The 15,166-nt window shown below is 45.2% G+C and overlaps 1 protein-coding gene across 1 annotated transcript in view; it reads right to left on the reverse strand.

The window, feature by feature from the left end:
- Positions 1-13,995, reverse strand: part of CIMAP1B (ciliary microtubule associated protein 1B) — a 30,903-nt gene extending 16,908 nt beyond the window's left edge. Inside the window, exons 1-4 of the mRNA XM_078677912.1 lie at positions 13,859-13,995; positions 11,371-11,574; positions 10,427-10,528; positions 4,305-4,426 (exon numbers count right to left, since the gene is read on the reverse strand). Of these exons, the coding sequence (XP_078534038.1) occupies positions 4,305-4,426; positions 10,427-10,528; positions 11,371-11,574; positions 13,859-13,967 (537 nt within the window). The 5' untranslated portion in view covers positions 13,968-13,995. The remainder of the gene's footprint in view (positions 1-4,304; positions 4,427-10,426; positions 10,529-11,370; positions 11,575-13,858) is intronic.
- Between the last annotated feature and the right edge of the window lie 1,171 nt (positions 13,996-15,166).

A 15,166-nucleotide genomic window follows, 5' to 3' on the forward strand; every position in this document is an offset into this window, starting at 1 on the left:
GGGCTCATTCCACAAGGACACGCATAGCAGATAGAAGCGCTGTATGGAGGCCTCACACCGCCCAAGAGTGCGTGGAAGACGTGGCGTCAAGCTTGCAGTCTTGACTAGGCTGTCCCCTCTGACTGACCTATCTGCTTTGCTTGCATGAAGCATGACTGGAATCCCAATCTTCGGCACACGCCATGAGCCTCTCATCATAAAAGCAATTCTGGCGCAGGCCGCAGCGTTTTCGATTAGGTCAAAGTATGTTGTAAAATGTGACATGTGTATGACTTCATGTTCCACGCAGCTTTACCACACTTGCCTTTTGTTCTGTCTGTTGAACAGCCACGGCTTTGTTTTTACCTCACTCACTCAAAAACAAAATTAGGGAAAGTCATCCCTTTAAAGTCAAAATGTCTCCAGTTGTTGACTAAAATGTCCTTCGTTCTAAAGCAAACTGTTACCAGCGGAAGGAACCATGATGAGACTAAAATCATGTAGGAATCATCACGCATGCACGCGGATGCATCTTGGCAATAAGGCACCCCATAATGATGATGTATGTCCATGCATGCATCCCCACATTAATTTTTCTATTCTTTATTCCAAGATGGCATTCGCCACTCTTGGAGCTGTATATAAAAAAAATTTTTAAAACTACGTGTAAATCCACATTTGAAAAAATAAGTATCCCGGAAGCAAAAGACAGCTGCTAGGCCGTAAAAAAATAAATAAAACTATTTTATTTTTAAAGAAAGGACGCTACAGGCGGGTCTGGAGGGGGAGCAATGGCGGAGCGCTTGGGGAAAAAGTAAATGCTTGGAAGGTCTTGGAAGGAGCCACGAGGAGAGGTCCAGGTGGGTCACATCTGTTGGCCATTGGTAAACAAGCTCTGGCATTGCGCGGAGGGGGGCGGGGGAGCGGCTTCATTTGAAGTCTGATGGGGGGGGGCAGGGGAGTGGCTTCCTTCGAAGTCTGATGCCGATGCATGGTGTGGGATGTGGCTGGCGATGTGCACGCGCCTGGCTCACATGAACTGTACCCGATCCACAGTTTGGGTAGACTTTTCGAAAGCCTTACTATAATCTCGTCCACCATCCCTATTGGATGGCTTAGACGAAACCTAAAAAATAAAGGGCGCCTACGGCTTCTGCTACCAGCGTGAGCAGACCCCAGTTAGCAGCGTGCTGTACAAGACCCCGACGACGAGGTGGCGGCACACTTCAACTGCATGGTAAGAGCTAGAGGCATCCGGAGTGCTGCAGGAGGCGGGTTCTGCTTTAACCTACACTACAGAGACCAGATGTCCCGGACACTCCCTGCATGCCAACACTTTGTAATGAAAAGACATACATTTTGTCTCGTAACATAAAGCACACTTTGGACAGAACAGTGGGGCATATTATCAACAACTAGCGATATTTATCGCTAAATAAGCTTAGCGACTTTTTCTTATCGCTGCGCATCATCGGATTTTATCGCAGAGATAACGTGCTATTAGCAACGTTTATCTCTAAAGCGATAAAATATGCGGCGATATCGGCGAAATGCGTGAATATAGCTGGAAATCCAGCGATATTCAGGCATTATTGCTAATAGGGACTTAGCCTGAATATCCACCTCCCATTGGATATACAGGCTAAGAACTGGTCTGAGCAGGCGTTAGTTTTCAGCGATATTCGCCTTAGCGCGAATTTTTTTGTCTCTACGCCTGCGTTGATAATAGGCGATAGCGATGTTAGCGACTGTTTTCAGTTGCTAACATGTTGGGTACGCCCACTTTGCAGGTCATTAGCGATAAATATCGCTGACATGCAAAGCGGGCCCCAAACTGCTCGCTATCACCTACAAGCTGTCGCTAACTGATGTTAGCGACAGCTTGCTAATAGGGCGATGAAATTATCGCCGCTTTGCGGCAGAAAACGCTCGCAAAAGCGGCGATAATTTCATTTCGCCTGCCTTGGTAATATGCCCCAGTGTTTTAAGGCACTCCCTGCTCCGCTTCCTGGCCCTTGCCTCGTTCTTGTAGCTTTGTAGCAGGCTTTGAAGCGCTGTGGTCAGCAAACGAAGGTACTTCAGGCCAAGGTTACCTGATTTCAATACACAGGGCGCGGGGTTTATTTCGTAGATCTTTATTTAACTCACTTTCAACAAAAATTACATAATTTTAATGGCAGATCAAGTCTGAAAAAAGGGCTCTATTTTTTCTCATTTTAAATTCTTTCTAAATCATTTCCTTTACGAATCCATACGTATTTCTTCACTAGCCCCTCATGTTTTATGATTTACTTTCTGGTGCTTGACATTAGAAAAGCATGACTACACATCCCAAAATTCAATACTACGCTGATTTTTTATTAATTTTATTTATCGCGAACTTGACCCCAAGGTATCAGAGCATTTTACATGAGCACCTTTTTCTGCAGTCTGTTCTGCCTTTGGCGTATTGACATTCCGATTCTCTTTAATAATTAAGGACACTCCGACCCTCTATTATGTTGTATTTTTTCTTTTTGTGTGTTGTCTCTATGGCCTAGTCCCTAGTTCGTACTCCCATATCTTTTGTTCACCAAGTACGTATTCCCATTTTTCTGTTATCTGTGTGTGCATTTTGTGCCATAGTGGTATAGTTAGGTCTCGCATTACTGAAAATTAGAGCTATTGGTATTGCATTATTATTTGTAACGCCAAAAGCTCTAACTCTAACTGATGCGAGACCTGTTGCATTGCAAATGCTTGATAAAGAAACGGTGGGTTTAATTATTTTCTAAAGCGTAACATCATGTACACATATGTGATTCTCTGAGAAAGCAGCATGCACACTTGGCATAGCCATGACGTAGTGAGGCACAACCATATCTAGGACAACAATAACATTGCCTTTGACTGTCAAAGGATAGGACCTTGCTAAGCACCTAGTGGCAGTGCACTAAGCCGGTATCATAAAATGAATGTCTTCCCTTATGCATGGCTGCCAAGGTTTTATTCGACTTAGTGTGACATTTCTACGTGTTCATGGTGATTATGTGTGGCATCAATGTCTTAGGTGTGACATTATGTGTGATCTTTCTCACAAGTAGTGCTAAGTAGTCATGTCCATTTAAGTAAATTAATTTCACACGTTAGCCCTTTTTGTGAATTGTATACCTGTCACCTACAGTGCTTAGAAATGGCAGAAGTGCAGCATGAAGCACTCTTTAAAAGAAAATTAGTGCTATAGTGTGGGAGTCATTTTCCATAGTGCATTATGCACCATTCACAATCAAAAACACACACTTTTCATTGGTACATGGGGTCCCTTATGATTACCTGAAAGGCATACTGTGTGCAGACCACCTTTGGAAATAATGATGCATAGTAATAGCCAGTCCAGATATTTTCTTTACATTCTGGCACTAGTAGTCTTGTTCATCCCATTGTAAAACCAGGACTACAAGTCCCTGAATGCAAAGGAAAGACCTGCATCAGAGCAGCGAGTGGTGCGTTGACCTGGGGAGCACAGCAGCGGTGCCCACGCATCTACTATTAGCATTGGTGTGAAGGGTGCCTCTACTCCTCCAGGCATGGCCCCCTTCCTCCTGGTCACATTCTTTATCCACTACAAAGGGGGTGTCAGGGTGCCTCCCTTACCCTCGGGGTCCGCATTTAAAGGTCCCACGCTGAGACTGGCCCAGATGGCTCTCCTGGGCGGACTGGGCGATTCTTTGCCATGCCCAGTCTCTGCCTTGTTGCGGACTGGGGGGATGCAGGTGTCCGAGGTTCTTGATTCGACCATGCTGGACCAAGCATGGCACATTTAAAGGTTGGTACATGAGGGTACAAAGGCATACAGACCCTCAGACTCATGCCCCTTACATTCGTGTCACTGGTGTAGATGTGGGAGCTGAGGCACGTGGCCCACATGCACTTGCCAGCACAGCTCAGACCTGGGCACCGTTAGGATGCTGGAATTAGAAGGGATGTTGGTGTGCAGAAGCCGGTAATGTGCACAGCCCTGCCCACTCTGCCCAGATCAGCACAAGGCAGGTGGCAGCTGCTTGGCAGAGGGCTGGGAGCGGCCCACAGTCGCCAGCTAGAATTCACCTCTCCCATGACAGACTCGTGCAGATGGTATAGCGCCAAGACTCCACACATCTGACATTTCAGCATCGAATGACTAATGAGTGCTGTTCCAAAATGTGAATGCTGCTCCCACCAGCAATGGGTTGGGATCTTACCCATTGGCCTCTTTGTGTATAGCGTCACTTGATGACATTAGCTCTAGGTTTATAGCCAGACCTAAACAGTAGTAGGAGGGATATCAAAAGTCTGTCCTTACTGACCCTCTGCAGATCTTCAGCAAAGCTGCCAAACTTGCTCCGCCCGGTGATGGTGACGCTGGGAGCTGCCGTCTTGCTGACTATGTGCGGCCCAAGCACTGAAGGGAGCATGTACGCTGCCGGCCCTGGGGGGTGGATAAAAGGAGGAGCAGATGTTAGCGCAGATTCAGCAGAGGCGCCGCTTCGCCCGGAAACAGAGCATCTTAAACTACACAGGACACACTCCACAGCACAGGCTCTCAAGTGCACGGCGTTTTATGATTCCTCCGTGCGCGGCGCAGCTGCGGCCCGGTGAATCATCACACACCTACAGCCACAGGACATGACCCAAGCAGGGCCCGTCAGGCAGAGGGGAGTGGTGCAAATCTGGCCTTCGGAGCCACCAGTGGGAATTATATTCACTTAATACACAAGTGCAGATTTAAACAATTCGAGTATCGCACAAATGTGGCATTTTGCGCACTTGACCCCTCCACCAAACGTTGCTATTGCAGCCTTGCGGCAACTATCTGTGCTCGACATTACATTTCCCAAAATACTCAGGACCAAGCTCGGGCCATCTACTAGGACTATTACTGGCGGAAGAGGAATAGATCCGGAAGCGTCTCTGTTGTCATGCCAGTGGGTGTTCGCCAGGGTCCTCATTTATGAGGGTTTCCCGTAGGGTAGCGCTGCCATACGGCAAAAGGAAAGGGCAGGAATGCGCTGTATCTATCAGATACAGCGCACTCCTATCCTTTTCCCCTGTGCCAGCGCACAATAGTCTGTTGTGTGCCAACTGTGTTGCGGGGATGGTTATTTTTGTGTAGGAAGAGAAACCTTCTAGCGCAAAACCAATCACAAGAGGCATTTTACTCTTTCTATGTGTGCTGCATTTAAAAGGAAAAACAATGCGAAATAAAGATATTTATCCTCGTGTGCCTCCCTGGGGAGGTGTACGTTTTTGGCGCTGCCTCGGAGTTACGATTCCTCATAAATTTGAGGCAGTGTCAAAAAGCCATAGATGTTGCTGGGAACACCCCCAACAAAGACCATTGCATGCAGAAAACTGTAGTAAAAGGAACAATATTTACAAGGCAGCATTAAGCCAAAAAAGTGGCATAGTACTCCCTTGTAAATATGGAGCAGGCTCCTGCGCCACGGAACGTCACAAAAGTTCACTAGAGCTCCACTGTTCCTTCTTGACTCTACTGTTTCTGTATTTGGACTAGTTTTGCTGCAGAAACCGGATCTTCACAGGTTTGTGTTTTTGATGGGTACAAATGATCCATTATTGTGGCATCTGTACAGCCTTCAGCTGTATCTCTGAAACTATCCCCTGCGCGTGTGCCTTATTCCGCAATATGGATACCTGTGCTGCTAGAAGAGCAGGCAACAAGAGGCTGTAGCAGTAAGAGGCTGTAAGCCAGCACCTGATGTTGAAAATGGCAATGTATATGTACATAAGCGGCGTTCATTTGTGTTCACTGTACCCCTTGTTGTAAGCAGAACGGATATCGCTAAACACTGAGGGCCAGATGTAGGTAGGCATTTACCGGTCGGTAACGGCCGAATTCGGCCGTTACCGACCGGTAAATGCAATTTGAGATGTAGGGCCCTGTATTTTACAGACTCGGTAAGTTTACCGATAGGTAAATTTACCGAATATGTAAAATACCGAGTCGGTATTTTTACGGAATAGGGAAAATTGATATGTAGGTGGGACTCTTCTGAGTCCCACAAGCATTAAAAAATCGGTATTTTACCATCAAATACTATTTGATGGTAAAATACCGATTCTGGTGTGCTTGCACATGTGTGCATGCACACCTATGCCATATGACAGGCAGACCTGCCCTTAGGGCAGGTATGCCTGCCACATGGCACCCGAGCCTCTTTTGGGGGTGCCAGAGGGTGTCAAAGTGACACCCCCTGCACCCTTGTGTCAATCGGTATTTACCGATGCGGTAAATACCGACCGGTAAATGCCCAATCATTCCTATGGGCTTCAAAGCCCATAGGAATGCATGGGCATTTACCGGTCGGTATTTACCGCATCGGTAAATACCGATTGTTTCCGAATCGGTAAATGCACATCTGCATTTACCTACATCTCGGTACTTTTATTTGACCACTTCTTAAATACCGAGTCGGTATGATGCGGTATTTAAGAGGTGGTAAAATAAAATGTACCTACATCTGGCCCTGACTGTGTTATCCCGCCAGCATAGACCCATGCACACACGTACACGACAGCCATTTTAGACACCATGGCCTCTCTGCCCATCTGTTCCCGGCACCCCTCCCCTCGCGCACTGCTCATGCACCGGCCACAAGACCCTCTCCCTCTGCGTGACCCTGCTCTAGAAGTAGCACTCCTGCTTGACCCACACCCCCCATTTCCTCCCAAGAACACCCTTCCCCTCAGCTGACAAACCCCCCCCCCGGCTGCACTTGGCCTCTCGACCCGGTCCCAAGTCCTAAGACCAAGCCTCGTGGATGTACATCCCCCTTTTTCCCTGCCCAGCATAACAAAACCGTGATACACCAACCGAAGTGTCCGACCTTATCACCTGACCAACCTTTGACCTGATCATCCCCTCCTGCCCTCGTGTCTTGTAGGGATGACCAGCTGAGAGATCACAATCCCTTGTTACATTCAGGAGGGGAGGATGACATCTGAGCAACTGGTATGGGAATAGGCCTGAAGCGGGGATTCCAAGCATGCCTTTTCCTACTTCAAAGCGTCTTTATTGTAATAAGGAATGTTTGTGCATCATAAACATGTGTATAAAAGACGAAGCCTCAGAGAACTTGTTAGAGCACCTCCTGAAGACACTATGCGAGTGTCCGAAATGACAGGCTCTCCTCATGAGAAATAAAACTCTATTCTTGTCTTCCTGCTTCCAGCGCCCGTCTCTTTATTTTGTGATTGTTCAAAATGGAAACTAAGAGGCGTCCTGCGCCAGCAGCCTGGGCATCAGGTGCGTTATGGGCTGACTTTTCCTCACTGATACATGATAGTAGCCCCGTATGTGAGCAAGTCTGGCCTATGTGGCCATGCTTTCTCGGTTACTGCTGCTAGCCATGTCATCACTTGGTTCTCTGTATCGACACCATCAACCTAGGGTTCTGAGCCCTTGTTGGCAGAACTGACATTCTTACACCCTATTGACATCATGGGCCTTGCTTTGTAGAGGAATCTTCAACCTTATGCAGCTCATTGAAGGTCCCTGAAACATTATAACATTAGTTTGCATGTATGTTTTCTGTGAATAATTCTTTCTATTCTTTTCTTTTCTGTCGCTGTCTGTCTTCAATATTTACAAAGTTGCTTTAACTTTTAGCAGATTCTGTGTTTCTGGGTTATCCCAGGGTTGAGTTATTTGCATGTGCATCTGAGGTCATCACAATGCATAGTTTTATCCAAAAAACACTGAAGGTGTCTTATTAGAGAAGCATGTAACAGAGGGTCGCAATAACGGTGACTCCTCCTTTGTAGCGGAGGAGCTTCACTCCCCCTGCCAGCACCTGCAAAAATAAAAAGATAAAATGATAATAAAACAGTTTTATTCTCATTTTATTTTCTCCTCGGAGCCGAGTCTTGGTGACCGGACCATACTCACCCAACAGTACAGCAAGCACAGAGGGGGAGTGGTGGGCACTGCTGTCAGTGCGCATGTCAGTTTGGCCAGCTGTCTCAGGACGGTGAAACCGACGTGTGCACTGACATCTCTCCAACCCGAGCTGCATTGCTGGGTAAAGGGAACAGCAGGCGCAGGCTCCCAGTACCCGAAGGAGCGCAAAAGCAGCCGGCTCCGGCCAACCCCAGCGTTTCTCTCAGCAGCATGAGAGAAGCGCTGGGATTGACCGTAGGGAGTTTTGGGTGCCTCAGCCTGTGCACATCAGTCAGCAGAAAGCAGAAGAGCGGCGAGCGGCAGCCAGGTAAGTTCCTTTTTTGTTTTTTGTCCCCTGCACTGCCCAAACACTTTGAGCCGATACCAGCCGCTTCTAGGTCACTAGGTGCCTCTACACAAATACTGTGTAATTTGTTGGTTCTGTCATTTAAAAAAACAAGATATTTAATATAGCACAGACCTAGCTTCAAAGAGCAATGGAAGGCTCTGGAGAATACATTTTTATTATAGCAGGATTATGTACATAGAACAGTAGTACAACAGGCATGTGGAATCCTTTTGAGGCGGGATAACAAAAATCAAATTATGATAGGGGATGAGTGTATGGCTCGGTCCCAGTCCCGGTAGTACCTCAAATAGGGCCCTATATTCATGTCCTTACCTTGACTGGCAAAAATACTGATTGACTTTTGAACAGTGAATGTAAAAACGTTAATGTAATCCATGTCAGCAATTTAGTTTCTGTTTACATTTCACATGTTTAACACTTTTTGGGAGAACACGATTAGGTAAGCTATTTCCTGGATGTTGTGTTTCTGTATTTTTTCGTGTAGCATATTACTCCTGTGCAGTGCATACTTTCAAATGAGTCACCTTCAGCTGTTTATAACGGGCCACAATTGAGAGCTCTTGAGTTGAGGCTGAAAACAGTGCAAGTTTCTCACAGTGCCTGTCAGTGGCTGAAAAAGGTGTTCAGTATACATGGGCATCCAATTCTTGGCCTTGTGTAGAGCGCACAAAGCAAAGGTTTTCTATTCCAGTGGCAATTGTGGTTCTGTGCAAATGTGTGTGCAGGAGGCACACAGTTGTCAAAATATTGACAAGGCGAAAGGAAAAGAAAATGCAATGAGTACGGGTGAGCACATGCCTTGTGTGGGGATGAGGAAGTGAAGGAGATGCAAGGAAGGGGATTTAGGAGAGAGTGAAAAGAGGGTGTTGAAGAGGAGAGAGATGAAGTGTAAAATATGTGGATAGACAAGATGTGTAAGAAAAGAGCGTACATGTCCAAAAGAATGAACATGACAAAAGTGATTGATATACTCTGAAGACCACCACCTCTTTCACAGACCTCAATAATGTTTAATTCAGAGTCTCAATTTTAGAATTGAAACATTTTCAATATTATTTACAACAATATCATTGTTGCTACTCGTTTATCTTAAACAGCTAACAACCATCGACAATGCCACTAGTCCTGGCTGGTTTTAGTGTATGTTGTTGTGCTATATATCTGGATGCAGTAACAGAAGGCTCGGACAGACACACTACACACTACAGAAATCACAACTATTTAGTTTACATATTTAAGCCACACCCTTAATTACATAGGCCATGCCTCATTTGTAGACCCCACACGTTTTGTATCGATTTAAAGCCTTGTGGAAGTGTATAATTGTGACAGCACAGAGACATGTTAAGGTGGACTACTTTGCATATAAATAATCCCAGGAATGTTTTTTAAAAATGTGGGGGAATAAATCTTCAGAAAGATCTGTTGGAAAACATAACACTCTCTAAAAACTATTTGCAATGAAAGATATCTCTTTACAAAAAAGGTTTTCGCTTCCAACTCACCTGTAAACAAGCTTTGCAACTGCATGAAGTTGTGAATTTTAAACAACTCTACTATCAAAATGTAAATTTTAGAGCACTAGGCAGTATGCTGCACACACTGCACAGTGTTTTTCTTACATAGTTACCTGACACATATTTACAATGGAGGCACATGGGGATCATTTAGAGGTGAGCAGACGCAGGGCTCCCATCAAAAACAGACCACTGCCCTGCCACCCACCATCACTTCCCCTACCTGCCTTATTTACAGGTCTACAAACTGTTTCATTTCAGAGGGATAAGTTCAGATGCATTGACCACTCCAACCGCTCCGACGACTTGACAGACTGCCTTCTAAACCTTAAATGATGCCCAAAGAGATTTGGTCCAGTGAAGAAGCAGGCACTGGATCAAAACATCAGTGTTTCATGATCATCATCTAAGTCATTAGACTATATGGCCTCAGAGTTCAAATCTGTTTCCACATGTAATGTTTTGTAAAATCCTCTTACTAATTCAAACCCCTGTCTATCTGAACAGGACGCCAAGCAGTCGTAAACTCAAGCAGGTATGTTAACTTAAGAATGTCATAACAGAGACATAGGCCAGATCAGAGCAGTGAGACCTGAGCACACTGGAGTTTGTTGGGGCTGTCCCTTGTCTTGTCATCATTACCTGGAGTCTGGTCATTGGCGAAGGCTCTCGTCCGGGAAGACAGTGAGTAGATTGGGGCAGATCTATAGGCAGATTTCCCAGCTTTTTCCGGTGAGTAAGCACCTGTAATACAGAGTAAGAAAACAGGAATGGCAATTCTTAATCACTGCACACTGGTGTAACATAAGTTTACATAAAGAGCAAATGGCAACCCCACAACCCATCAGAATAGCATTCTAAAATCATCATTCCTTCACCACAAAGCATTATGACACAGCCACTCATGAATCCGCATTAATTTAAAACAATCGATATGGGAATCAGCACTACTTCCATTCTTTATTTTATTTACTAGTTTGCATAAAATGTCCATTACATGTAGACTACTTGTCGACCCTTGGCCATTACAACAAGTACGTTTCTAAATATCACATGTCTATGTAAGTCGGGCCTTTAGGATAGCGACAAGTCCAGAGCCATCCTACAGGTCCTCATCCTCAACCCAGTCATACTTCCCACCCACCCTCCCAGTAGCAGGCCTTTTGTTGTGCTTGGTATGTCAAGAAGTGCTGAGTTATGGCTAATGTATTGTAGCCCTTGGCAGGAGGGTAGGTGGGGTTAGCAAGTGTTTCCTGTTTTGTTTCCTGTCTGTGATTGGATACTACCTCACGTGTTATGACTGGCTTGAGGACGAGTTGGACTAAGTGTAATGAGATTTCCCAGTAAGTAATAAGGACAATAGGCGATACCAACCAAGAACCATTTTATAAAGACATTATTGACCTAAAATTACTGTACAGGCAAGCAAGCAATTTGTTTACCAATTAAGTGCCCATGCCACAAAGAAATCAGCAATAGGGAACAAACCCCTCAAGCCTTTATTTGTTGCAGATTATTTCGAGAACTCATGGCTATTTCTCAATTAATCCCTCTAATCCCCCATGATTTGAAAGATCCACACAGACCTGGCCCAGGTGTCTTGAAGGAGTCGAGATCTCTTGGGCGCCCGTAGAGTGAATATGCTGGTTGTCCGTCTTTGCCACGCATTGTCATATTTGTTGGGACCATATAGGCTGGCCCTGGAGAGCAATCTTCAGTTAACCGAAAGCGCCTGGTCCCAAAGCTGTATGCAGGGGCTCGGTAGGTGGACGGGTCATGATTTGTGTAGCCTAAGAGATGAATATGGTAAGTTTAGGTATAAAACTGACCAACATCCCCTTTGACAATGAGCGAATATTCAACACTCCAATGAGCCATCACTGCAGGGAGACAAAGGAAGGAAGCAAAGAAGGCCAGCAACACACATAGAAACTAAGGCAGCTGCAAAATGCTGGCTGGGAAACCTCAACTTAAAAATATCAGGGGGAGCGAGAGAATAAAAAACAGTCTTGGAACACTGAGATAATGCTATCAGGAGAAATAAAGAAAGGCAAATCGTGTAAGGCAACATAAATAAAAGGAAACACCGTCAGGAATGAATAGAGAAGCAATGTAGAGACAAGGCAACCTGGCAAGAGAATAGAAAGAATTCAAGTGTGTCAAACATTTAGGGGAGAATCAGCCAAAAAATGCAAGGAGTTCAGAATGCAGGGAAGCCAGTGAAGAGCAATGAAGACAAAAAGACATATAAAGAAAGAATGTAATAGAGCAGACAGAGAAGCCAAGAGGACAAGGACTGCAAAGATGGGAAGTGTGCTACATCCATGCTGTCTGTCCACCTGGACAAGTACAAAAATCTTAGTGGGAGACCACTTTTCTTCTCAGCATCTTTCTTTCCAAAGTCTACCCTCTTTCTCTCAGGCTTCAAGTTGCGCTCTTTCATTCCAACATGGGCGGATAACCCACCTCCCGTTATTATTGTAAAGCTCCAAGTATCCCTCGACCACACCCCTTCATCTTCTCCTTCCTCTCCCGAAATTATGTTAAGTAGAATGAGCAATAAATACAATCATTTAAAAAAAATAACAAAACATAGAACTAAATATGTAAATAAGTAAATAAATCTCAGAAGACAGAGACAGGAGGAACTGGCTAGAGGTTGATAACGGCAGGGTGCACAAAGAAGCCAAGAGAACCATGAAACAAAGGGGAGTTAAAAAACCTGATGACGCAAAAGTGCAAACAGTAGGATGCAGGAAATCAATGAGGGCTGGAACACACAGAAAGAAGGTTCGATCAGAGAGTAGTAGAAAACGCAGGCACTCAGGTAATTTAGGAAACCCAGCAAGCATACGGACAAGCAAAAAATTCCAGGACAAACAGAGAAGAGAAGAATTGACCCAAAAATTACAGAAGAATAAAAAATGTCAGGACCCATGGGGAGAAGTTGAGGGAGCAAAATACATGTAAAATGAAAGTAAATCAGATAACACACAACTTGTCGCATCTACCAGCCAATGGAACTGAAGTACAAGAGTTAAATGCACGTAAAAGAAACAGCAACAAAGAGAGGCGCTGGGCGATAGTCAATATGTGGGGACGATGAAGCAAAGTTACCAACACTAGAGATACTGTCACAAAAAAAAAGAAATACATCAATGATACAAAAAACAGTAAAACAATGGTAGTGTAGAGATCAGGAGAAAACTAGCATTAGAAAAGGAGTCACAGATGCAGGCTGTGAAAGAGAGCAGCAGCAAGCAAGAAGCACGGAAGGTGGATTAAGCAAGTCAGATTTTGATGGCTGGTAAGAGTTAGATGCAAAAAGAACAATTGATGGGTAGAATGCAGAACAATGTCATACATTCACCCCAGTACAGAGATCTGGGCCCAAATCCATCGTTTTTAACTCACCATGCCATTCCAGTTTGGACACAGCCATATGCAAATCAGTCTTGACCCTGCGCCCAATGGGAACAGTCCAACCCGTACTGCTAGACCAGGTCCTCCCTGGACTGGAAACAAGCTTCCTAGGACAGAACAATGTCATACATTCACCCCAGTACAGAGATCTGGGCCTAAATCCATCGTTTTTGTTCTGCATTCTGTCCATCAATTGTTCTTTTTGCATATGTCGCCCCGAGTGGGACGGGTATGCCCAGACCTGGGTCCCATGCTCTCCATGCCACTGGAATCAAGCTATCCTGGCTGATGAGGGGTGAAAGCCCGAAACCGTTCCTAGGATGCTTCTTTCCAGCCCAGGGAGGACCTGGCATGGCAGTTCGGGCTGGATGGTTCCCATTGGGCGCAGGGTCAATACTGATTTGCATATGGCTGGGTCCAAACTGGAATGGCTTGGTGAGCAAAAAAAACAAGCAATGGATAGGGCCAGATCTTTGTACTAGGGTGAATGTATGACATTGATCTGCATTCTGTCCATCAATATTTCTTTTTGCAAGAGTTAGAGTTTCAGCATGCAACACTGAGAAGATGGCAAGAAATACAACGAGAGGAGTAGAAGGAAACCAGAAAAAGTGACAGTTTATAGCATTTCCATGACAATCATAGACAGACCTGTATTTCCAGGGAGAGCATACTTGGGCCCTGGACTGCTGTAGAGAGCTGCAATGGGACCCCTTGGCCGGTGAGGTCTCCATGATCCAACCCAGACATCGGTGCCCATCCTGGTTCAACACGGTTCAACGCGTTCTAAAGATGGACAAAGACATACTAAACGTGAGTTAAGTGACAGATTGAGAGCAGCTGGATAAAGAATGTTCTGGGAATGAAGCAAGAGCACAAATAGGTCAGGGGTCGCAAAACATACATGGTTTTGCCACGCAGATGAACACCAATCATTTTGCCTCCTTAATTTAAAAAATTTAATTTAAAAAAAGAATATATGTAAACATGTTTTTATTGATTTTCTCCCACATTTAATTATCTGGCATTTACATTACAATATTACTAGTCAACACAGGTCATTACAATGTTACTCTGTATAGTGTCTTAGCCATCTTTACATAATTATGTATTTGATTACCTAATTTGTCTCCTTATGCTCGTGCTTCCTTTCTATCTAGTAATGTTCTCAATATTCATATCTGAATTAACGGTCTGTTCATCCCCATCACATGCGCCATTGGTCCGACCAATCAATGCCTCAGCATAGATATAAGCCAGTCTCTCCCCCATATCCCTCCCTAACCCTTGCCAGCAGTGCGCCCTTCTTTAACATAATGGAAAAACAATCGATAGTATATAATAATTCGGGGTAGTGTAACTCTACTGCCTCCGGACTATTCAGCCCGGCCTATGACGTTCCTACTTTCACAGCAGTGCCACCTGGAATTATGAAGAGCCCGCTATGTTCCTTCAGCTCAGGGTGTTCCTATTGGCATGACCAACGAATCTCCATCTGATTCTGTTTCAGGCAACTGTAGTGATGCCACCAGTGCCTCCCACGCCTTTGCAGTTTCTAGTGCCCTATCATTGTTAGATCTCATAGCTTGCTGGAACCAAACCGTGCTCTCACTGGTTGCCCATTTGGTTAATTCTGCCTTCCATCACGCCATGCTGGGTCCTTGCCGGGATTTCCAATGCGTCGTTAGTTCTCTCTTGGCTAGCAACAACCTTAAGTCCAAGAACTTACTTGTCACTTTCGTCCTAGCCGTATGGGGAAACCAGTGCAATATACCTGTACCCATGTCCGGGTCTATCTGCCTGTCCGTAACCTCACATAGTATGTCGACCACGTCCTCCCAATACGTTCTCAGCTGCGGGCAACTCCATATTTCATTTTGCCACCTTAATGGGCAGGGGGCACAGATCCTAGGAGAGGCCTGATGTTGAAATGGGACTCATCTATCCGGAATACCCTGG

The sequence above is a fragment of the Lissotriton helveticus genome, chromosome 1_1, assembly GCF_964261635.1.
Source record: "Lissotriton helveticus chromosome 1_1, aLisHel1.1, whole genome shotgun sequence".
NCBI classification, from domain to species: domain Eukaryota; kingdom Metazoa; phylum Chordata; class Amphibia; order Caudata; family Salamandridae; genus Lissotriton; species Lissotriton helveticus.